The sequence below is a fragment of the Chenopodium album genome, chromosome 25 (genome assembly GCF_948465745.1).
Source record: "Chenopodium album chromosome 25, dcCheAlbu1.1, whole genome shotgun sequence".
NCBI lineage: Eukaryota > Viridiplantae > Streptophyta > Magnoliopsida > Caryophyllales > Amaranthaceae > Chenopodium > Chenopodium album.
In genome coordinates this window covers 22,591,275-22,615,711 of record NC_137858.1, presented here as the reverse complement: position 1 = coordinate 22,615,711, position 24,437 = coordinate 22,591,275, and the positions used below count along the sequence as shown (strand labels likewise).

Below are 24,437 nucleotides of genomic sequence, written 5' to 3'. Positions count from 1 at the left end.
AATCTTAATATACTAAATTACAAGCTATCAAAATGATGTCAATAGGTATGGCTAATCGCAGAGTCACTCAAGACACCGACTTAGATATTCTTAATTTTATTTCTTTAAGCCTTAGTAGTATTTTGGGGAGAATGTTAGGGGTTTGGCCTTCCCACTGCTAGTGCCTTCGTAGAAGCGTAGTTGTGTTTATCTTTCTCGTTTTTTTTTCGCTGTTTGTAGTTTGTTTATTTTCTTTCTCTTGGCTTGGCCTCATTTGAATCCAAAAAAAAAAAAAAAAAAAGATGTCAATAGGTATGGCTCGTTGAATTGTTTTGTTTTGTTTTGTTTGAGTTGGACCCTCCTTATCATTTTTTTTTAATTTAAAAAAAAACCGCACAAATATCCTGGAGACCGTTATTCTCCCTAATTAGTGCTCTTCCCTCTTCCTACCAGTAATTACTCCTAATAAATTACAATTTTAAAAAAAATTAGGGTTTTTCTAAGCTATGCCCCTAAACTTCTTCGGTTTCTAAGCTGTGCCCACGGTTTTTAAAATGTCTAAGCTATGCCCTCCACCTTACTATTTTTAATTAACAATAACCAATTACGTTTAAACTCCGTTAGTAGTTGTGGAACTGTTAAGTACCTCTGTTTGGAGGGAATATTTGCCGCCATAATTGTTAGGGTTTTACTTGTATTATAAAAGGGGGCTTGTATAACACAATTCCCCTGTTTCTTCTTGTCTACAAAAAATTTAGCCCAAAAAATTTAGCCATTACGATGACAAGCTCCCGTTCTTCTCCAGCAATTTCTAGTTGTCAATGGGATTTTGTTAGTCCCAAGTGCAATTGCAAGCCTCCTTTAGATTGCAAGTTACATGTTTCCACTTCAACAAGGAACCCTAGAAAGGCATATTGGAGGTGTGATTTTTGCAGATTTTTCGAATGGGTAGGCCCTCATAACATGTTGTGGAGAGGAGAGTACCAACAAGCGTATTACGATGGTTTTGATGGTGGTGAAAGCGTTGACAATGGTGCGCTGATGGAGGTGAAGCGTGAATTGGGGAATTTAAGGCAGAAAGTTGATAATGTTACTGCTTCTTTTAAGGACATGTTTAAAATTGGGGTAGTTATGTTTTTGTTGTTAATTATCATATTGAAACTGTAAGTGGTGTTTAAGTAGTGTCTGGTTTGAGAATCATAATAAGCTTGGTTTGTGTATGATCTAATGAGGTGATGTACTGTCCTTTTTTTTAATTAATAATAGTTTATCATATTATTGTTTATATTGAGTTTTGTATTGAATTTGATAATATAACATTTCAAATTAAAATTAGTGACAATTTGCAATTTATATTCCATAATGTCAACCAAAAGTACATAATCACAGTCTGCCAAAAAATTACATCATCACTTAGTAGAAATAACACAAAAGTTGGCTTAAAAAGTATTAGTTTGCCACAAAACTAGGCCACTTGCATGCCTGACATAACACTAATAGCATAACGATCTAGAGTTTATCTTGGCTTGCTTAAGGAATTTGACTTAAGGCTGACTCATCGATTGCTGCCACTCTGCACTTTGGTTTGATGTTTGAACTAGGGGCTGTGAAGATGCAATCATGGTATCAATGAAGCTATGATCAAATGCATTACTGTTGCTTGATTGATCTTGGTGTAACTTTCCTTTCCCTTTTGATGTACCACTGTAACGAGTACGGTTGTTTGTTCTATCAGCACCTTCACTAGTGTAATTTCCATTGATCATCAATTCAATCAAGGAGAAGTCAACATCATTATTTTCAGGTGGTCTCTGTGCTTTCTTTCCTTTATTGCCACTCTTTTGTGGCACAGTCTTCCCTTGTTGCTCGGCTACTTCTCGGGCAGTTGGGCCACCTTTACATGTTGTCATATTATGCCCATAATTCTTGCAGTTACTACACTGAACGGTTGCGCTTCTTTTTCCTTTTCTTTGCTCCCCTTCCTCTCTCCTCCTATTTCTTGATGGTCTGCCAATACTTCGTTTCATTGTTGGTGGTATGAGGGTTGGAACACCATCAATGTGTGGCCATTGCTCTTGATCAGGTACAGGGGATATGTTTCCACCGTAGGCTTGTTTGTACTTAGTTACAGTGAACCATTCACTCACATAAGCTGCTGGATCTTTGCCTTCATGTAAGATAGCTTTGATTCCATGTTTGCATGGAATTCCGCTCAATTGCCATCTCCCACAAGCACATGTTCCACCAGTCAAAGACACTGGTAACCTTGCTCGTCCATCGTGAATCTCATATGTACCCCTTCCAGAAGGGTATGCTCGACAAACTCTACTATCCTTAGTTAGTACCCTGATCCTGTTCCTAATGTTTGGACAGATTCCGTCTTGCCATTGGTCTGCTACGTGTTGTCTAGTAGCATGTCTAACCATTGCTATTCTCCTAACACCTGCACATATTACATAGAAAATAAAACATTATTATCAGCTTGCATTTTCTAATGTACAGCAACCAAAAATATAACTACACACTTGCCTTCTAATAGAGTTAGAATTGGATAACTTCGGTCCACTCCGATAGTACTATTGAAGCTTTCCACAAAATTATTTGTGTTTTCATCACTTTTCAAAGTGGGGTCAAACTTCCACCTTGTCCATCGCTCTAGTGGACCTACATCTTTAAACCATTTCACTGCTCCTAAACCACCATGTTTTTGAAGCTGAACCATAGCCTTCCTAAACGAGTAGTCTGAGTACGAATTTGTAACACTCCAAAATAGTTTATGCATGAGTAATCCGGGGTAGTCTTTTTTAAAGTTTTTACATAAGTGCCTAGCACAATACCTTCTAGGCACCTTTGGCCAAACTGAGTCCAAAGATGGGTCTACACCCTGTATAACATAAATTAAGAAAAAGAATAAAGCGAAGAAAGTAAAACAAACATTGCAAAAAAAAAAAAAAAGTAAACAAACTAAGTAAATTATATAGCTTAGAGTAGTAACCTTTTGTCGATCAGACATTATAGTCCAGTCTTCTCTCCCTGTAGAAGTGAGTATTTGCTTTAGATGGTGAAAGAACCAACTCCAGCTTGTCTTATTTTCTGAATCAACAACTGCCACAGCAACTGGAAAAATTTCATTGTTACCGTCCAAGGAAACGGCAGACAATAAAATTCCCCCATAGTTTCCCTTCAAGTGACATCCGTCCACTCCAACTAACCCTCTACATCCGCTGATCAACCCCTTGAACTGTGCAGCAAAGCTGATAAAAATCGATGAAAATTGTAGAGATCTTTGAGGACCAGGAACATTAGTCCAACAACAAAAAGCCATTGACCCAGGGTTGCTCTCCTTCAATAGTTCACAATACTGAGGCAAATTAGTGTAAGATTCATCATGCCCACCCTGAATGATCTTCATTGCTATTCCTTTCATTCTATAAATGGTAGATTTGCACATTTTCAAACCATATCTTTCCCAAAGAAGATCATCTAAGGCCTTTCCCTTAATGTCTGTGTTAGCTCTTATGTCCTCAAGAAGCTTATTAGCAGCCCATTCACAATTACGCATGGGGTTATTTACTAAGTTTAGGTCACAAGTATGGCCTTTTCTTAACCTCTTGATGGCCCATGTGTGTCCATCAAGTAGCAGAGCTGCATGAACCCTCCAGTTGCACCTTTGATCTGCACACTCTGCAGTATATCTTCGGTTATCTGCCTTGTTCACAACCAGAGCAAATCCCTCTTGGATACAAAAATCTCTTAAAGCATCCTTGAAATGATCTTTGTCTACAAAAAGCTGCCACTGTTTCAACCTGATTTTACCAAACTCTGCCTCCTCAAATACCTCCCCATTCTTATACAACCTACTCATGTAAGAATCATCATCAACCACCCATTCATTTGTCCTAAATGGTTCCCATCCACCATCTACATAATTTTGATTCAACAATTCATTAATATCACCTTCTTCATACTCCATTTCATCATCATCAGATTCACTTTCTACATCAGAACCTTGGTCAGGTTGGTAATCACCTTCACTATCTGTACCACTACAATCAGATAAAGCCCCACTCACATTTGACACCCCAACATCATCATCTAGCCTAACCCTAGACCTCTTTCTAGTCCTAACTGATGGTTGCTCCTCTTGAACTTCATTGGCTTTAGTATTTGGTTGAGGTGGATTCCATAAACCCTTGAATTTAAGGGTAGATTTTGATATTTTTTTACCATGAGGGAATGAAGAAGGCTTAAGAATATTGTTTGGTTTAGTACGGGTAGTACGGCTAACACTAGGACCTGTTTGGGTTACACCTGAAGTTGGAGGGTTGATTAAGGATTGTTGTGTGGTTGGGGGGTTAGAAGCCATAAGCCTGGGGCTTCTTCTTGGGCTTGACAAAGTAAGGGTTTGACTATGTTCAGGAGATTGAATTTTAGATGGTCCATGAGATGAAGGGGTTGGAGATAGATTACCAGAATTCTGTTCTTCAGGCTTACCCCTCCTAACTGGCAGTTTAGTTAGTAGTGGTTTAGGTGGTCCTGCTGAAGCACTTACATTTGATCCATTCAACCTAACCTTTTCAGATAAGGTCCAAATAAAATTAGGTTGCTTCAAACAACCAACCCATATGTCTATGCTTTTGGACTCAACTACCTCAAACATGGTCATTAGTGTTTTATCATCAGTAAGTGCATTACTCTTCCCATTAGAACAATAACTTAACCCAGGAAAAGTAGGGAGTTCATACCCAAAAGAATTAAAATTTTCAACCATATCATTCACTACATCTATCAGCAAACATTCATCTATATCAGCAACCATAACATCAACAGAGTTACCCATAAAATGCATTTTCAACACCCTTTCACCCATTCTGTAGATAAAAAAAAGGGGCACAAAACCAATGTATAATCATTAACCAACATATCCAAATACACAATTGACCCAAACCCTATTTTATTTAATCAACACTTACCAACTGTATGTAAAATTAATTGCTACATCAACAATAACTTAACCCTAGAATCAATTGCTACATCAACAATCACAATTACGCCCAAATATATGTAAAACAACAAAGAATAGCTTTAAATTTCAGAAATTTATGTGAAATTACCTGTCTTAGAGTCCGAAATTTTCGACCTTAGGTATAATTCAATTGCCCAGCCACCACGACTCCACCTCGCAACCAAAACGCAAGCACAAAGACGAGTTTCGATCCGCGAAATTCAACAACGAAAGCTGTGTTTATAAATGAAGATCGCTCGTCGCATTCTTTGTTTGATTTCAATCGCAAATTCTAGGCACTACTTTTTAAGGGTTTTGATTTTCTTTTGAGTGTTTATGAAACAGAGTAGAAGAGGAGTTTGATCAGTGTGTGTAAGGGAACAAGAAGGATTTTTTTTTTTTAATCGTTTTTTTTAAAGGGAATTCAATCGTTTTTTTTTTCTTTTTATTTTCTATTTTAACTAGCAACGACAACTAACAGAGCTTAACGTCCGTTAATTACTGTTGATAATATAGGGTATTGTTAATTAAAAATAGTAAGGTGGAGGGCATAGCTTAGACGTTTTAAAAACCGTGGGTACAGCTTAGAAACCGAAGAAGTTTAGGGGCATAGCTTAGAAAAACCCAAAAAATTACTGTAAAGGAGTAATTGTCACGCTTCCTCCGCTTTTCACCAAGAAAATATCACCTCTCTCTTCTCTCTCCCAATTCCCAACTATCAGGCTATCAGCGCTTCCTCAGTAGTCAGTATTAGACATCTCACCAGGTTCTTCAATGTATACTCCTGAAATTGCCGGAAATTCGAAAGATCGTTGCATTTTATCACTCTAAATCATCGAATTTCTCTCTTTTTCTTCTATATTTTGCATTCTTGTTGCGCCGATTTATCTTTGATCATCATCATCATCGCCATCAATTGTGAATTGATTAATTTGGGAGAGGGAAACAAAAATTAGGGTTTTTTTGATGCTTCGATTTATAATTGGAGGAGGTTGATAATGGTGGTAGCAGCATCGAAAACGCCGAATCTGAAGACGACCCCGAATCTACGGTCGCAGTCCACTCCTAAGAGACCTCCATTGTTGCCGTCGGAGAGAGATAACAGCAACAACAATGTCTCCATTGCAGCTCATCATCGGCGTCCGAAATCTCGGGAGGTCAATTCTCGTTATTTGTCGACTTCTTCTTCCTCCTCAACATCTGGTTCTTCCTCTTCAACTATCTCCAATTCTTCCTACTTTTCCCCCTCTTCCCGCCGATGTCCTTCCCCAGTTCCCTCCAGGACGGGGACGTCCGTTCCATCGACACCGGCGATGAATTCGAATTCGGCAGTTAAGCGTTCGCAGTCAGTAGAGCGGCGCCAACCAACTACGCCGAGATTGAGAGGGGAGAGAATTCCTGGTGAGATGTCTAATACAGCGAAATTGCTGATGTCTTCTTCAAAAGGCCTTTCATCTTCATTTCAAGGGGGGTCGTTTGCGGCGCCTACGGGTAAAAAATTTACGAAATATTCGTCTTCTCCGGTTGCGAGTTTGAGAGCGGTTACTCCGGAGAGGAAGGCGAGGATGACGCCGAGAGCGGGAGGAGAAAATGCTAGACTAATTGAGCAGAATCAGCCGTGGCCAGGTAGGTCGCGTCCGCCGGTTAGCTCGTTGAGTCGGAGTGTTGATTTTGGGGGCTGTGAGGGTAAGAATTTAAGCAATGGATCTACTACCAAAGTTGTTAGGGCACTGCAAGAGTCGTTGATGGGTGATTGTAAGTTGAATAGAAGTATGAGTAAAGATGATGTTGTTAAGGGTACTAGGGATGATAATGCTAGTTGCCTTAATGAGGGTTCTGAATCGATTGTTTCTGATAGGGAGAGTGTGTCATCTGAGTGCAATTCAGCTACAGGATCACATGATAGTAGTAATGCCAGTGTTGGTCGTGGAAAAGGTAGTGGTCGGAGTATCGTGGTTTCTCCGAAAGTTTGGCAAGAGGCTAATGGTTTCCGGTCCAAACATGTCTCAGAGTCGGGTTCTCCAGTAGCTAGAAGTAGTTTGTTGAAAGGGGCAGTTCCGCCTAAACTCGTCCCACCTAAGAGGTTGATGTCGGATAGTTCAGGTGCATTGCCTAGAGGACCTGTCAGTAGTAACGGAATTTCATCTCCTATTCGTGGGTTTCTGAGACCATCCTCACCAAATCACGTAGGGTCGTCCTTGCGGCCTGCATCACCGAGTATGCTGGGGACATCTTTGAGGTCTGCATCTCCGAGTAAACAGGGGGCATCATTGAGGCCTGCATCACCAAGTAAACCCGGGGCATCTTTGAGATCTGCATCCCCAAGTAAACCTGGAACATCTTCGAGACCTGCATCTCCAAGTATGTCGGGGACATCTTTGAGACCTGAAACACCAAGTAAATCAGGGACTTCTTTGAGACCTGCATCACCAAGTAGACCAGCAACCGCTTTGAGGCCTGCATCACCAAGTAAGCCAAGGACAACTTTGAGGCCTGCGTCACCAAGTAAACCTGGCGCAATGTTGAGGCCTCCATCTCCAAGTAAACCAGGAATGTCTTTGAGACCTGCATCACCAAATAAGCTGGGAACATCCTTGTCATTTGAGAAGGCTTCCCCCTCAGTAGGGATGGGTCGAATGGCTAGTCCATCTAGGGTGCGAAATGCTGTGGCCAGTAATGTGACCAGCATGCCATCAGTTCTTTGCTTTGGGGCTGATGTTAGGAGGGTGAGGGTGGGTGATAGCCGTCTTGGTGATGCACATTTGCTTCGTATCTTGCATAATAGGCACTTGCAGTGGCGGTTTGTCAATGCAAGAACTGAGGCTTCCTTGTCTTTTCAAAAGTTCAACGCAGAGGTATGCTATTGAGGTTGCAATTGTTTGTTATTTACTCACATGATTTTACCTTCACTGTTTCAGTTGTAGTTGTTGTGGCTTGTTTTTTATACTTATGCAAACAGTGTTGATTATGGTAAATCCACCTAGTATGTCATCTGCAATCCTCATAAGGGGCCAGCCATAGTTTGAGACAATATCTTTGTTCTTTGCTCCCTATGGGTTTAAGGCAAAATATGGTGTCGTGGTGCATTGGAGTGCTTCAAAATTTATTTATGCTACCTGGCTGAACTAAGTTCAATGAAGCTGTAATGTAGAAAATCAAGTGTGCACCCATATTACCTGGCTGAACTAAGTTCAAAAACTGTGTTAGAATTCCCTGTTTCCTAAAACACTTTACAATGTCCTATTTTCAAGGAAAGAGTATAGATCCATACCTAGCCTACTTTATCAATGGAATAAACTAAGGGCATTTTTGGTATTTTAGTTATTAAAACTTGTGAATTATAGAAGGGTTACAATTTTAAGGAAAATGAGGAAGTATGATACAGGGACTGGGACATGTTTAAGGTTTGATTAGCTCGTCCACTACTCCAGTCATATCTAGTCAATGTCAAGAATGTCTTCATTATATAAGGGAAAGAGTGGTAGGTTGGTGATGGGATTTTAGGACAGACAAATGGTTTTGTTGGACTTGCTAGGTGAGATACTAAGTTCGTGTTTGACAGAGACGGACTTGCATTGGATTGGGTTATAGTTTCAAAATAGTTATAAAATTTAATACAAATCCACTTTTGAAGTTAACTTTCCATTGTTTGGTCTTTAGTTACCTGTTAGAGAATGTGAGAGAGGAAGGGGGAAAGTAGGGAGATGGAGGGGATGTTATATAGGAGAGGAGAGAAGGAGAAAGGTAAAAGATGGAGTGGGAAATGTGGCATTCCTTACTCAAACAAGAAAATTTCCACCCGTAGGATGCTTTAAGCTTGAAAAACATCTGTTCTCTTAGATAGTGAAATGTAGTAGTTTGATTTCTTTTGGCTGGATTATGGTTATTATGCGAAGTCCCAATGGATTTATCAAGCTGAGAAACTTCTTGGGAATTAAAATACCACTTTTGGAAATAACTGCACCTAATTTTTATTATTTAAGTGAAAAAAACTACCTAAATAACCAATACTACACTTGAAAACCAAAAAAGTTTAGGTAGCACTATCTTCTTAATATTTCTGTCAAACAATTAGATGATGTGTATGGTACTTTGCTATAACAAAGGGGACAAAGTCATTCATTGACTCTTTATCTCTACTACTTACGCTGAATACATGAAATTTGATCATATAAATATTTTATAATATTAAGTCAATAACGTGCTGCACTTTTACTGATATGGGTGAATGCAACATGTAAACACTTGCACGTGTTGAATACTTTTAATTTACTCTTTTAGCTGACAGAACATAGCTGCTATATACATACAAAGTTTCTTGTTCCTTTATTACATATTTGCTAGTATGCATGGGACAATCCAAAGTCCCAAGCTTCCTGTTTGTGTGATTGTGACTTTAATGACTTATTTAATTAGTTAATGTGCTGTTAGATACTTATGAGCATCAAAATTCTGTGAAACTCTAGCTAATTCACTTACTAGGTAGGTGTATTTATAAGGCTATAGGTTTATTAACTAATCCAGGTTAGAGTAGGATTAGTACTCCCTCCGTCTCTTTATGGACCTATTTGTGTTTTTTCATGGAAATTAAGAAAGTTGGTGGAAGCACATTAGTGCATGTGGGGTTAGAGAGAGATAGAAAGAAAACAAAAAGTAATTGGGAATAATCGATAGCCTACCTTATCGATGTAAAAAGTCATTATTAGTACAAAAAAGTGATGACAACTCATCAAAATGTGGAGAATATTCTCAAATAGTACAACCTTAAAATAGAAATAGGTCTTTAATTTTGATTTGTCAAAAAAGGAATATAGGTCCTTAATAAAAGGACGGAGGGAGTATCATACTGCCAGAAATAATCTCATACAAGATCGAGGAAACAGGCTTCTTTGATCTCCAAGGAAATCTCATGCAACTTTCAGAATGAAAAGGAAATGAGTTCCTACTTAACTATGGAAAGCTAATGAATACTTCATAAAAATTAACTAAGAATCTAATGAATGAAATCTCACAACCTGGAACCAGAATTAAGGAAGTTAATTTTTCCCATTTAGCTAATGTGTCGGAATTGGACTAAGCTAAAGAAAGAACGAGGTTTAATTTGCAAGTTGCACCATGTAAAATCCATACTTAGATGGTAATGGCAAAACCATGGGCTTATTACTAAGCTATTCAGCCAGCGAAGTCACACAAGTGAGGAATCTTGCTTAGATGCAAACAAGTTGGACCCCAAATATGCGTGGAACTGCGTCTAGGCTTTTGGGTTATGCTCAGATCCTTGTTTTAATTTATTTACTGCTGCAGCACTTATTTGTAACATAAGGAAAGGGATTTTTGCCTGCTACTCTGAGGTGTGCAGGTATCAACATTGTTATCACCAGTAATCACATATGTGAGTTGCTCCTGGGATCTAGGTGATGCCCATGATCTGGATTTTATTATTTTCCTGCTGCGGCATATAAAATATCTAAGATGGGATAATGGAAATAATGCTCCAGTACTGCAATATAAGAATAGACTGTAGCATGATCCCTAGTAAATGGTGCATGCTGCCAGTGACCATTCTTATAGTCCTATAACATACCTTGTTCCTGTGCTTCCTGTCAATGTAATTGGCTTTTGACAGGAGATGTACGGGTCCTAGACAGCAGCAACTATCAATTTCTCATTCATACTTATAGACTTTTGGTCCCACCAACTGGGGCCTGTCACATTGTAATTGAGACCTATGCTGTGAATACCCCCTTCTTAATCTGGGTATAAGAAGCCCTCATTTATTAAAATGTTATTATGTGATTGTACTTTCTAACTTCTTCACATATGCACCAGAGGAGTCTTTTCAATGCATGGAAAACAACCTCTGAATTGCTCGAAGCAGTCTCTTGTAAAAGGAAAGAGCTACAAGGGCTGAAGCAGAATTTGAAGCTTGTGTCTATTTTGAAGGGGCAAGTAAGACTAACACCTCCATCATGTATTTATTTATTTATATTTATTTTTTTTAATTGCAACATTTGGAATTTTACACACACTCCTTCAATTATCTTTTGTAATTTCTATTTTGGAAAAACTATAGCATGTGGGATCTTGTTACATTCGTTTTGAAATATACTTTCATAAAATCTATTTTTTATAATTTTACTAAAATATCACTTAAGATATGTAAATATAAAATCTGCATTGACAAGCGTGAATTTTCCAATGTTGCAATTAAAAAAAAAAAAAAAGGTGGTTTCACATATTATTTAATTATTGTTATTGTTAATGATACAGTAAAACATAGTTTTGATTATTTGTAGGTTTAATTTAATTTTTATTTTTTTTAAGTTCTGCAATATTTAAAATTTGTAAGGCTTATGATTTGTATTATTTTCTGAGGACTGAAGCTAATTAGCTATATCGCTGATCATAAAAATGTAATAATAAGATAGAAGGGCATTAGGTTATCACATTCCATGTTAAGGTTTCTAAATGCTACTTACTTAGCCTTTTTTTTAAAAAAAATAAAAATAAAATTATTGTATTAGTTGGAAATGTATGTAATTGTCTCTTCTTTTGGTGTGCATCTGGAAAGCCTTAGATCTCGAAAAGCTAGAATTGTTAACACTTTGTTTTAGACTGGTCATTCAAGCAGTTGTCTGTCTTAGTGGCATTTAATGATTGTTTAGATCCTTATTATGTGCTCTAAAATGTGTGCAGATGTTATACTTGGAAGATTGGGCTCTTATGGTCAAGGATCATTGTAGTTCATTGTCTGGAGCCATCGAGTCATTAGAGGCTAGCACAGTTCGTCTTCCACTTGTTGGTGGAGCTAAGGTAAGTGACTTGGTTTTTTAATTGGGTGATTAAAATCCTTAGAGTCTAGTGTAACTCTTGGCATTGTTTATTCAGGGTGATATTCAAGACTTGAAGGACGCGATATGTTCTGCTGCAGATGTGATGCATGCTATGGCTTCTTCAATATGTTCACTGTTGGAGAAGGTAACATCAAAGCTACCTTTCCATGCTATGTTCAACTGTACATAAATTATCGTATATGTAGCATCAGTGCATAGTAGAGTACTCCAGTATAGGGCCTACTACGTACATATTAAATACAGTACCATCAAGGTGTAAAAATTGATATCGGGCAAACAGCTTGTGGAATAGTTTTTGCAACTGGAAACAATTTGATTATTTATAGCTGTAAAGCAATCATGGATGAAAAAGGGAAAGTAATGAGAGTGGAAGAGAACTTCATGGATCAAACATATCGGAAAAATTACCCATGTTAAATACAGACTAAGAGCACAAGCACTTTATGGAGTAAAAAAATCTTGGTTTGCAGTGAAGGAAGTATCTATATCCAGAAAGATTAGGCAATATGTAACATATCACCTGATCCAAACCTAAAATCACGTGACCACATTTGATCTAATCCTTAAATTTTAAAATACTAATCGATTGAAACTAACAAAATAGGATCTAATTCAAATATGACACCAACTAGCCCAAAGCCAAAAGGGCAAAAAGGTGATTGAAGGAGTGGAAGAGGCAATTATGGACTAAATAGTGAAAGGAATCTCCATATTTGGATGTGGTTGCGATAACAGTTCAAATTCATTTCCATGGGCAATGCGGCCTAAAATCTGTAATGGTAAGCCCAAAACCCTTTATGTGGCGTTTGGTTCATCCGCAGGTATTAGGTATAGGGTTAGGTATCAAACCCATGGGTTTGGATTGGGTCATACCTTGAAACCCATGCCTTAATTCATGTGTTTGGTTGCATAAAACGTAAAGTAACTTTCATTATATATATATATATATATATATATATATATATATATATATATATATATATATATATATATATATATATATATATATATATATATATATATATATATATATATATATATATATATATATATATATGTCTTAATTCATGTATTTGGTTGCGTAAAACATAAAGTAACTTTCATTAGTTTGAGTGGCAAAATTATGTATATACAATATACTACTTCCGGTTCAAATTACTTGCAACTATTTTCTTTTTGGGCCGGTCCACATTACTTGCAACTTTCCCAATTCTTTCCTTTTTTTAGTAACTTTTTAGTGCTAGAATTACCATTTTACCCTTACGTTTTTTTTAAAACACCCTAATTAAAAAACTGATTTATCTAACTATCTTAAACCCTAACATTAATTAAGCTAACTACTTTCACCAAAATCAACCCATTTCCATCCAATCGGCCACCTTTAGAGCAATTCAAGCCACCTTGATCTTCCTCCTCATCACCATTATTCATAAAATTTCTACATCTTCTTCCTCATCCCCATTTTTTTCTCTCTCCTCCTTCAACTTGTTGCTAGATCGAGTCCAATTAAGACGGACACCATTTCTTTCCGCTTCGATATCTAAGACGACGCCTCCATTTTGCGTTGTGGCGAAGAGCCGGTTCCTGCTCTTGCCTCTCATGAATCTCCTCGACCATTCCGGAATGAGTGAGCTTTTGTATCAGTACTGAAGAATCCGGTTATCGACTCGGTAGCCCAACTGCTTGGCATCTAGGGTGGAAGCCAAAACCCTCTTGCTTGCTGACATACTTCAAAGTCCTAGACAGGTACTCAACACGGCGAACAGACAAGAGAGGGGACATGGGATCTAACGAGAAATCCTGTGAAAAACACGATCGCCTGCCAGTGGAAGGCTTTCTGCGTTCATTCCCTCATGCGCATCTAGTGCAGTGTCTCTGTAACGTTCATAAACCCTATCCTGTTTAGACATATAGCCAGAAAGAGAAAGCAGCTTTGAGAACTAAGAAAGCAGTCTACAGGATAGACCTTTGCTTCGCTCTTCACCCTTTATGGGGCTCCGCCCTCCTGACCGGAGTGCCGTTCACTCGACTTCTTAAGCGGGAAGTACTTGTTCCCTTCACCAACCAAGCTTTGAATTGTTATGCCTTTGTAAAGGAGGATAAAGAAACCTTTCATATGGCCCGTCAGGTCACAGGAATGCTTCTTAAGCTTCAAATTCCGAGCCGAGTCAACAACCCTCACTCGAACACTTAGAGAAAATCTTTGTCCCTAATTTGGAACCCTTTTTTGGTCAAAGCCAAATGATGAATAGAAGGAAAGGAGATCATAAAGATAGGCGGACGACTGGACTTATAGTATAGGTCGGATGTTTTCGTGAGCAAGTAGAAACTACCTTTTGAAGCGCCGGTCGCCAGGCCAAGTCAGAAAGGCTTTGATGACTCAACTTATTGGAATGGAATTAAATCTTGAAAAGGGCCCAAAAACAAAAAAAGGAAAAAGGCATCTCGGGTCTATGCCTCAGCATATTCTTAGTCTAAAAAATAGGAGTTGAAGAGCTCTTTCTGAAGACGAAGTCTTTTAGTTACAGACGGTTGATGTATCAGACTCGACCCTATCTTTCGTAGCATGCATTCCCATCCGTGTCGCAACTGATTCGGTAAGCTACGTGTCCGGTGCACGGAGAACTGCCTTCGGTCTCCAAACTAACTTACTCGTGGCAACCTTCCGGCCGCCCAACAACCTATTTCAACGGCGATTTCCACGAAGATTTCAGCGGCGAAGAATTGAGCGTGAATCTGCGGTTTCTCTCTCATCTCCTTCCTCGTGGTTTAAGATCGGCGGGTATCGGCGGCGTCGTGGTTTAAGATCGGTGGCCTCGTGGGTTTCAAATCGGTGGGTTCAGTGGGTGGGGGTTGGTGGTTTCGGTGTTGGTTGATTCGGTGTGTCGAGTTGGTGGTTTCGGTGTCGGTGTGTCGGGTAGTATATATATATACACATATATACATATATGCCCAAAGTTGCTACTAATTTGGACCGGAGGTAGTATATATATATATATACATGTGTATATATATATATATATACATGTGTATATATATATATACATATATATATATGTATATACATGTGTATATATATACATATATATATATATACATATATATATGTATATACATGTGTATATATATATATATACATTTATATATATATATGTACATGTATATATATATGTATATGTATATATATACATATATACATATCTTTAGTCATATCTTTAGTCAACCAAAACTGCTCCAAATCATACTCTGTATAACTCAGTATCAAAAGCATTGGAAAGAAGGAATTTTTTTTTTTTTTTTTTTTTTTTTTTGACGAAGTTCAAAGAAAAAAAGATCTTTTTGGCTATGGCAAGTTGTTAGTCTGTAGCAGTGGTTAACTATGGGCTGACTTGAAGTTTGCTTATTTTCATGAAGTGAGTTAGGTAATTTAGATTGTAGATTAAGGCAATGGTGGATAGGGGTGTTCAAATAAACCTGACCCGATGACCCGACTCAATTTTCCGGGTAGTTTGCTGATTTTTTAAAAAACTGATTGGTCGGTTACCCGACCCGGATGAAAATCTGGGACTTCAGGTCGGGTCATTGGCCGTTAATTTTAGTTCGCGGGTACCCAAATACCCGACATGATAATTTTTTTAAAAAAAAAATTAGGGTTTGGTTTCCTCAAACAGCCGCCCCATTCCTTCTTTTCTCCTTTCTCACTTTCACCTACCTTTCTCTTTCACTCTATCTCTAACACCACCCAACAGGCCACCATATGTCTACATACTCCACCGATCCGAGAATCCCAACCACTGCATCACCACCTCCTTCCCAGCAACTACCAGCCCCATCCGCTAGCACCAATTCCAACATTTACCACCGTTTGATATAGATGAACACAAGACGCATAAAGCTTCAAAGGGGTAATTAATGGTAGGTGTTGTAGTTTACTTTGTAAATTGATATATTTTATAATATATTTTTTCAATTAAATTGAGGGATTGTGAGAATTTTATTCTTTGAAGGAGTTTCAAAACTTCCAGCCCCTTGGTAGTTGATACCGAGAGCAATTTGTAATTATATATTATTCCATTTCTTCTAATTCTTTGTATGTTTCAATTGTGTTTTTTTTTTTTTTTTTTATTTTTTTTTTTTGAAACAAAAGCTTGTGTTATTGGTTAATTATTTGTATCTTGGTGGCACTATACTTATTCTGATGGTATTTAAGGAGTAGATTCCACTATTCCAGATTGTTTGATCACTTTTCATATTTTGGACAACAAATTATTATTACCAGTTTATCACACACACAAAAAAAAAACCAGGTACCCTATGACCAACCCGAGAAAATTGGGTACCCGTTCTTCTCGGGTCGGGACATGGGCCGAGTTACAAACTACCCGAAGATCCTGGTACCTGTATTTTCGGGTACCCGAAAACCCGGGTACCCGGATTTGAACACCCCTATTGGTGGAGTAGCATTGATAGCATACGGACTTGGTGGTTTCTTGGAAGATGTCTTGAGGCACACCAAGGCACGCGTTTCCTGTAGGTGCTTGTGCCTGAATTGGTTAAAGCCCAACGTGACATGCTTTTTAAAACTAAGACCCATAGATATAGATCTTTTATCTTCACTGTTCCATTTCTCACCATTAGTAATTATGTATTCGCATTGTCATCACCCATCCTTGTTTTTTTGGTGAGCAATTTTAATTTTTTTATTTTGGTTGGTTCTTCGGCTCTAATTTTTTGTTCTATTTTAGTAGTAAGCATATGATTTTTTCCTCTCATGTTGGTTGTTCTGCAGTTTTGATTTGTTAATCTAATTTTGGATTGTATTGAATCCAATGTTCGTTTGATTTTGTGTGAACTACTGAACTCTGATAGGAAGTATATTACCCTTAGACTTGAATTTAAAATTTGGAGTTCTATCTAGAATAACATATGTTTGAATTCAATACTTGGAAATTCCCTCACATTGTTATCTCCGAAGAATAGATTTAAGAGTATTAGACTAAATCTGAATAATCTGAACTATTGAATAAGGAATACCCAACTATACTTCCTGTTATAGAAAATCAAATTAAAAATTCCAGTTTGGATGGTTCTTTGCTTGTGAGCCCCAAACTAATGTCTTAATGGATGTTGTGGAATTCATGATGATCACAATATCACATAATAGAATTGTTTCATACTTCCTATGTTTTCCTTAATGTGCAACACTTTCCGCAAAAAGAAGTGTCATAGTAGTTGCAACACAATTCAAAGTGGAAATTTTTCTTATGTAATAGACCAACATTAGGAAGGGTATTTTGGGAAGTCTAATGCTTTTAGGGTAGTAGTCCTTGACTCCTTTGCCTTAGTATAAATAGGGGTTAGTATATGCACTAAGACATCATGTGAATTGTGAGGAAAAATGTGAGAGTAGTAACCTCAAGTTACTAGGAGAGTGATAACCTAAAGTTATCAAGAGAGTGATAGCCTTAAGCTATTAATCCATCCTTTTGTATCCAAATTCTGCCATTATCAATCTAAATTATCAAGCTTTTATATCTTAATTAGTCCTTAAATCAGAAAGTACCAAGTCAGTCCATAACAGTACTTAAATTAGCATCCTTTAGAAGTTTTGTCTTGGGAAATGTGCAAGGCATTTTGCTGAACAAACTAAGAAACGGAGGTAGTATTTTAGGGTTCATTTGGCATCGCTGTGGTTTTCTGTTTTTTGGTTTTTTGTTTTTTAAAAGTACATCATATATGTCACATAATAAATCAAAAATTATTTAGACTTATTAAAATCATGATAATTTTGAAAATTGACAACAGAAAAGCGGAAACACCTTTTTCTTGTTTCTTGTTTTGGTTTTTAGTTTTAAAAAAAACAGGAAATTGAAAACGAAAAATGATGCCAAACAAGCCCTTATTTATTTGTTTATTATTTTTTTTTTCTGTTGTGATTTGAAATAAGTAATAAGTTCTGAAAACAATGAAAAATTAAAGTAATAAGTTCCTTTTGATTTAGTTTGTCGATGATGTTTTGAGTATATTATGTGGCCTTTTCACAATAGGTCTTATGTCAGTGGTGGTGGTGGCGGTGGTATGGTTTTGTAAAAGGATAAGGGGTTAGGAAATAATTAGGTTGATTATTTTTTGCCCTTTCCTTTTCTCTCTCCTTTTCTTAATATGTGTACAAAAGTGTGTTGTAAAGTTACTTGGTGACTTCGCCTTCTCCCTTCTCCATCTCCCCCCACCCCCCACCCCCCCAATTCCTGCTTTTTGGTAGTTATCACTTGTCGCGGTTGGTCAATGAATCTTAAGTTGGGACTCTCCCTATGACGGCTTCAATTGCTGCTTCTTCTCCTTCATGTATCATCTTTCTCTCCTTCATTCGTCATTCTTGTCTTCCATGTTCAAATTGATCTTGAACTCTCTATTTACATAGTAAAATGCTTGTACAGAAATCAGCAGCCCCTAAAGTGTTTGGCATTTTGTTAAAGTAGCCCCTTAGAGGCATAGACTAAACCTACTTCTATTTTTGCATTTTTGTTCTTATTGTGACCTTTTACTCTTTGTGACTCGGGCATACGTTGTTAATTTAGAATCATGGCATCTATATTTTTTGTCTAGGTTTTATTAAATTCCCCTTGCCCCATTATTAATTGTCTGCTTCTCATATGAGTTACCATGATTGTCCAGTTTGTGGCTTTTATGGTTTTGGGTGTGTTTAATTTTTTTTTTGTGTGCAATTTTAACCATTTGCAACTGTGGTTGTATGATATATAATATTCCCTCCGTTACTTTTTAGTTACAACAAAGGGGTATTTTTTGTGAGATATAAAAAGTTCCTCTGTCCAACTAAAAAGTAATGGAGGTAGTATAAAATATTGTGAAATTCATATAAAGATAGTGAACATATTACATATATGGCTGATCACCACTTGCCATTTTCACCGATTATTTCAAGGATATCAATATGAGTGCACAGAGATATATCAATTTGAAATGATGTACACCATAGAAGCACAGTAGTCATTCAACATCGTTGTTGCTGACTGTATCTTTAAATGTTGTTGCTAAAGTATTGCAGAACCCTTTAGTGTGTCGAGCTATCTTAATTTTCTATTTTGTTCATGCCATTGCTTTAGTAATCGTGTCTTGTATGAATATATATTTTAGTTCAGGTATTATTTTGTTTTCTAAATATATATTTTAGTTCAGGTATTATTTTGTTTTCTAAAAAGGCTTGAAGAAATTCTGTTGCCCGTCTAAAAAAAAAACAGTTTGACCTTGTATTGTTACGACTGACAGGTTGAGGATGTAAATTCATTGGTGGCAGAAGTTGCCAGCATTACTGTAAAGGAACAATCTTTCCTTAATGAGTGCAAAGACATCCTATCAATGTTGGCAGCCATGCAGGTAAATATATGGTTCAAGCGCTTTCTATCTACTGTAGAAGCTGTAATAGAAATGGTGAATTGTTGCCTGTTATTCAAAGTTTTGTCACTGCTCTTTTTGGGTGGTAGTATTTGAAGCTTTCTAATCAAGCAACCCTACCATCTAACATGGAGATGTCTGATCTAGAACCCTATTTATCAATGCAAAATACGTGGGTTGTCAATGATAGACGGAGTTAATATATAAAATGGATGCAAGCCAATGGGTGAGCTGTTCTAGTAACTAACCTTGAAAATAAGATACCTTTAGTGAAATAGCTAATTTAGAGGGAGGCCCTACCAAATCAAGAAGAGTTCATATGAAATTGACCTACATTCTTCGATTACTCAGCCTTTTTCATCTTGCCGGCCTCCTTAAAGGTAGGACTATGCAACTTTGGTGATAAGTGGACTTTAGCTGCTGATTTTAGACACAGGGTTATACCAGCATAGTTCATCGTGTTAAGTATTCTCAGTAGAACACCAAGTGATATAAGACATAAGAATATATTGAGAGCTCTACTGAGAATACTTGGCTCTTAAGATATTGTTATGTCTTATATCACTTGGTGTTCTAACGAGAATACTTAACATGATGAACTATGCTGGTATAATAATATTCTGTATTTTTGGTTCTACAGGTAGCAATGTAGCATTGATAGCTTTTTTCCGTTTCAATTTTCCTTATCAGTCATTTTTTTGCTTGTTGGAGGGGCTTCAGTGAATGATAATTTATATTTAAAATAATATAATGATTATATATATATATATATATATATATATATATATATATATATATATATATATATATATATATATATATATATATATATATATATTATATATATATATATATGTTCATCGTGTTAAGGCTTATGTAAGAACCCTCCTTTATATAAGAATTCAATCTTATATAAGAACCAATCTCAGCCCTTTATTAGTTTTGATCTAACCATCTAAATGATGCTTTAGTAATGACATTTCTGTAATTTTGAGAAGTTCATATTTAGAACATAGAAAAAAAATTTAGAACATAAAAAAAATTTAAAACATAAGTAAAACTTTAGAACATAAGCAGAAAAATTTAAAACATAAGTAGAAAATTTTAGAATGTAAGAAAAATAATTTTGAAGATGGCAAAAATTTAGAGCATAAGCATACAAAAAAGTTAGAGCATAAGAAAAATAATTTAGAATATACGTTGAAAAAATAATAAATTAATAACATAAGCTGAAAAAATAATTTAGAACATAATCTAAAAAACAATTTAGAACATTGGAAATAATTTGAAACATAAGTAGGAAAAATTTAGATTATAGGAAAAGCTTTAGAATATAAGCTGAAAATATAATTTAGAATATAGGAAAAAATTTAAAACATAAGCTGAAAAAATTATTTAGAACATATGAACAAATTTAGAACATAATCTAAAAAACAATTTAGAACATTGAAAAAAATTAGGAACATTAGTAGAAAAATTTTAAAATATAGGAAAAACTTTAGAACATAAGCAGAAAAAAAAAAATTAGAACATAGGAAAAAGTTTTGAACATAAGGTGTTCCTACATATGAAAGGCCAAAAGGGTCTTTATATAAGGAGAGGTTCTTACTGGCAATGATGCGTGGGTACGCCAACCTCCTGCCGTTTCCCGTACCGAAGACGTATCGGGGACGGGTATATGGGTACGGCCCGGATATGTCCCCAAGGCGTACCCTTGAAAAGTGGTACGGGAAGAAAATTTGGGGACGGCAGGGAGCACCTTCAGAAACGTTTCTTTCCGACGTCCCCAATAGAAGCCCAACCCACTCTTTCTCGAAAACCCTAAAAATTGAATAAGTCACCTACAACATTGCAACCCTCAGTTCCTTGGAGGCGACCACCTGCATGCGACACTAGCGGCTAGCGATCTCCATTTAATTAAAATTTTGAACGGTTGAACCTTCCGAGAGAGGAGAGAAAGAAGATGATTTTTTTTTTTTTTTTAAAAAAAAAAAAACTAAATTATTTAATTATCTAACATTTCAATTGGTAAAAGGTAAAGTAGCTGTAATTGTAAGAAAAAAAGAAAAGGTAATTAGCTGTAATTCTGTACGAGTAACTTTTTTCACTCTCCTTTTATTTATTTCTTTATTTTTTTTTAATTTTTTTAGTCTTCTCTAATACTCTGATTTGTACTCAGTAGAATTTAGGAGTATTTGTCTTTTTATAAACATTGCATGGATTTCCTCAAAAAAAAAAAAAAAAAAAAAAGAATTGTATGTGTTTTATTTATTTATTTATTTATTTATTTTTTTATTTTTAAATATATTTTTATAAACATTTTTCTGAATTTTAATTTTTCTGATTTTTTTTTGCCGTATCCTTGCCGTACCCGTTCTTTGGAATTTTTATTTTGCTGTTTTTCGTCCCCGTACCCGTTTTTGTACCCGTATCCGTTTCTGTGCAACCTAGCTTACCGGATCCCTCCATATATATATTATTTTTGAAACCACATATAATGATTATATTGTAATTGCTGGTTTGGATGGAAAACAGGTTAAAGATTGCAGCCTCAGAGCACACATGTTGCAACTGAAATGTGCGCCATCTATCATGGCTGTTGAAGTGTAAATGTTGCACGTCATCTGGAGTTATTGATTCTAACATAACACTTTTAACTACCTACCTGATTCACTTCATTCTTACGTCAAACCGCCTGCTGAAAGGTGTGCCCAAGTTTTTGATCGGATGGAAGTTTGTCAAGAGTTCTGATCAGATTGAGGACATCTATATCAGCTGTGCAATTTGAATGCCAGTGTGCTGTTGCAATTTAACTTAGGATGTCTTTCTCTATACAGGTTTTGTCTTACACTAGAAGAAAAATGTGCAAAATGTACATATTGTAATGATAGTTATATGTGCAGTTACAGTGGCTGTTGGCCTGTTATAAAAAAGTTCTGGTGCAGTTTGGTATTGTTATATAAAGCTTCTGAAATTGGCAAGTCTAATTTATTTTGATGTTGGTTTGGAGTTAAAATTTAAGCCGAATTTTCACGAAGGCCAACCCATAGGCCAACCCATTGTAGGAATTTCTAATTTGAATTCTCATACTCTCTGTAGTAAGTTCAGGGCTGATTGATAATTTGTATTAGGATAAACACTGGAATAATCTCAATTATTGCCAGTCTTCTTTCAGCAAACCATCATATTACTAATTGTTGATTTTAGTAAATCTTAGATGACCGGTGTATGCGTCCTATGAGTCAACCTACAGCATGTGTGAATGTGAATAATTATTCACATGAACACGCAACTTTGAATGCTAAATCATGAATAAATTGTTAGTAAACTTCAATATAATTTAAATTAATAAGAAACAAATTAAGGTCCGAGTTAGAAAAATTAATACAGCATAATCATACTTTCATGCTTTATCTGAAAGGTAGAATTTATGGATCTTGGCTTATAACATCGGATTACTTGAAGAGGGGGAGAATAGGGGTGAGGTCTTGAATTATATTCGTAATATAAATTGAATTGGTTGCTAAAATTATCCCTAAACTCATAAAATAGCTCAATATTTATCCTATATATAAAGTGAAAGGGGGTTTTTTGGTGATAAATTTCACTTTCCCAAAATATCCCTCTTAATTTTATCTTTTTATTTTTAATTTTTTTTTAATAAAAAAAGAAAAAAAAAAACCTACCATGATACCATCTAAACCAAAAAAAAAAAGAGAGAATCGAGTCTGATATATTCATACACGAATTTTTCGTGTGTCGCATAGCTTGTAGATTTAAAGTGACAAAATAAAAAAGCAAAAAAATAATTAGAAAAACGTGACGTGAAAAGTGCGACGTGACAGCGGCGTAGCACGTTGCAAATTGGTTTTTGATTTGGGTATTTTATAACCCGCCAAGTGACCCAATCCGTGTCACTGGAAGGGGCGCCACTTTGAACCTTTCAGATGGTGACACGTGTCACGCAGATGCTGCCTCCTGGGAATGGCGGCTTTCAAGGCCCAAATCCCAAGGGGCACTCAAAAACGGCGTGTCCTTCCCTAAGTCACCAAACCCTAGGAAGGGCACACTTCCCAAGGTCCCTATAAATAGGGAACATTCCCTCATTTGTGGGGGCATCTGCTTTTACGTTACCTACACTGATTGAATACCAATCATTGTATGTCTGTCATTCTCAAGAAACAGAACACCTGAGATGGAATCTGAGCAGATAACTTTATTTCCGCACGTTTTACTCCGAATCCTTACTAACTAAATCTTCGAGGCGGACCACCGACCATTCGGTGCTCTGTGTATTTTGCAGGTATAGGCGTCCTTGCTGAATCCAGTTTTTGAGTTGTTACTCTCCCGAGGGACACAAAAAACCCCGAAACAGTTTTTATGTTTTATTTTTTAAAATTTTTTATCATAACTTTAATAATAAATCGATGGAAAATATTTAGATGTCATCTTCAGATCCAAACTCGAACCAAACCAAATAAGGCGGTGAATGTTGACATGTTGTTGCGTTGTCGGACTTAATTTTGAAGACACATTTTAGTAAATTTTTTCTTTTTTTGTACGAATACAACTAGTAACTTGCTGAATATGATGATTTTACTTTGATTTTCTTAGATAACCCTATCCAATAGCTACCATTGTTGCCAATTCTATTGTTATAAACTTGTAATACCTCTCTAGTTGTTGTTTAGTTGTTTTCTTCACTTTGGTTAGTTGTGATTAGTTTGTTGTTCTTGGTTTGTCTTAGTTCAATTATGTTGTCCTTGTGTATTGTGATGTTTTGGTTGTTGTTGTTTTTTTTAATAATTCTCTTTCTCTGCCCGGTCATAAGTTAGAGTTTCATAGAGTTGTTCTGGTTATGGAGGTTAATGAAGTGTGGTCGTTGTTCTTGGAGCCTTGTTGGTCGGTTTTAGGGGTTGTAAGGTTAGGCAATCCCTTGTTAGTTGGGTTGGTGGTTCGTGTGGTTGCCTTTTCGGGGTGTGTCTTTGTTCCCTTGGTAGTTAAAATTTTTCGGGTGAAGGGGAGTTCTCATTTAGGTGTTGGGGTTCCCTTCTCCGGGAGTATAGGTGGTTTTCCTTGTTTGGTTTTCTAGGTGGTCAAGTTTCATATGCAGTTGAAAGAGTTCCCTTGGATTTGGAGATTGCAGGGGGGAGACTGGTGTTGAGAGAATCGGTTTGTTTGCAGTC

General features: G+C 36.5%; 1 protein-coding gene across 1 annotated transcript; it reads left to right on the top strand.

Moving 5' to 3' along the window:
- The first annotated feature begins 5,677 nt into the window (after window positions 1–5,677).
- LOC145615396 (QWRF motif-containing protein 2-like) lies at window positions 5,678–22,248 on the top strand. Its single transcript, XM_081670470.1, has 6 exons — window positions 5,678–7,839; window positions 10,814–10,933; window positions 11,681–11,797; window positions 11,873–11,962; window positions 19,126–19,233; window positions 21,787–22,248. The coding sequence occupies exons 1-6, from the start codon at window positions 5,983–5,985 to the stop codon at window positions 21,859–21,861; spliced, it is 2,367 nt and encodes a 788-aa protein (XP_081526596.1). The 5' UTR covers window positions 5,678–5,982; the 3' UTR covers window positions 21,862–22,248.
- Window positions 22,249–24,437: the final 2,189 nt, after the last annotated feature.

Excerpts from the sequence above, each read along its gene's own strand:
- LOC145615396 (XM_081670470.1), top strand. The coding sequence starts at position 5,983 with ATGGTGGTAGCAGCATCGAAAACGCCGAATCTGAAGACGACCCCGAAT. Across the intron at positions 7,840-10,813 it reads TTCAAAAGTTCAACGCAGAG|AGGAGTCTTTTCAATGCATG; the intron begins GTATGCTATTGA and ends CATATGCACCAG. Across the intron at positions 19,234-21,786 it reads CAATGTTGGCAGCCATGCAG|GTTAAAGATTGCAGCCTCAG; the intron begins GTAAATATATGG and ends GATGGAAAACAG.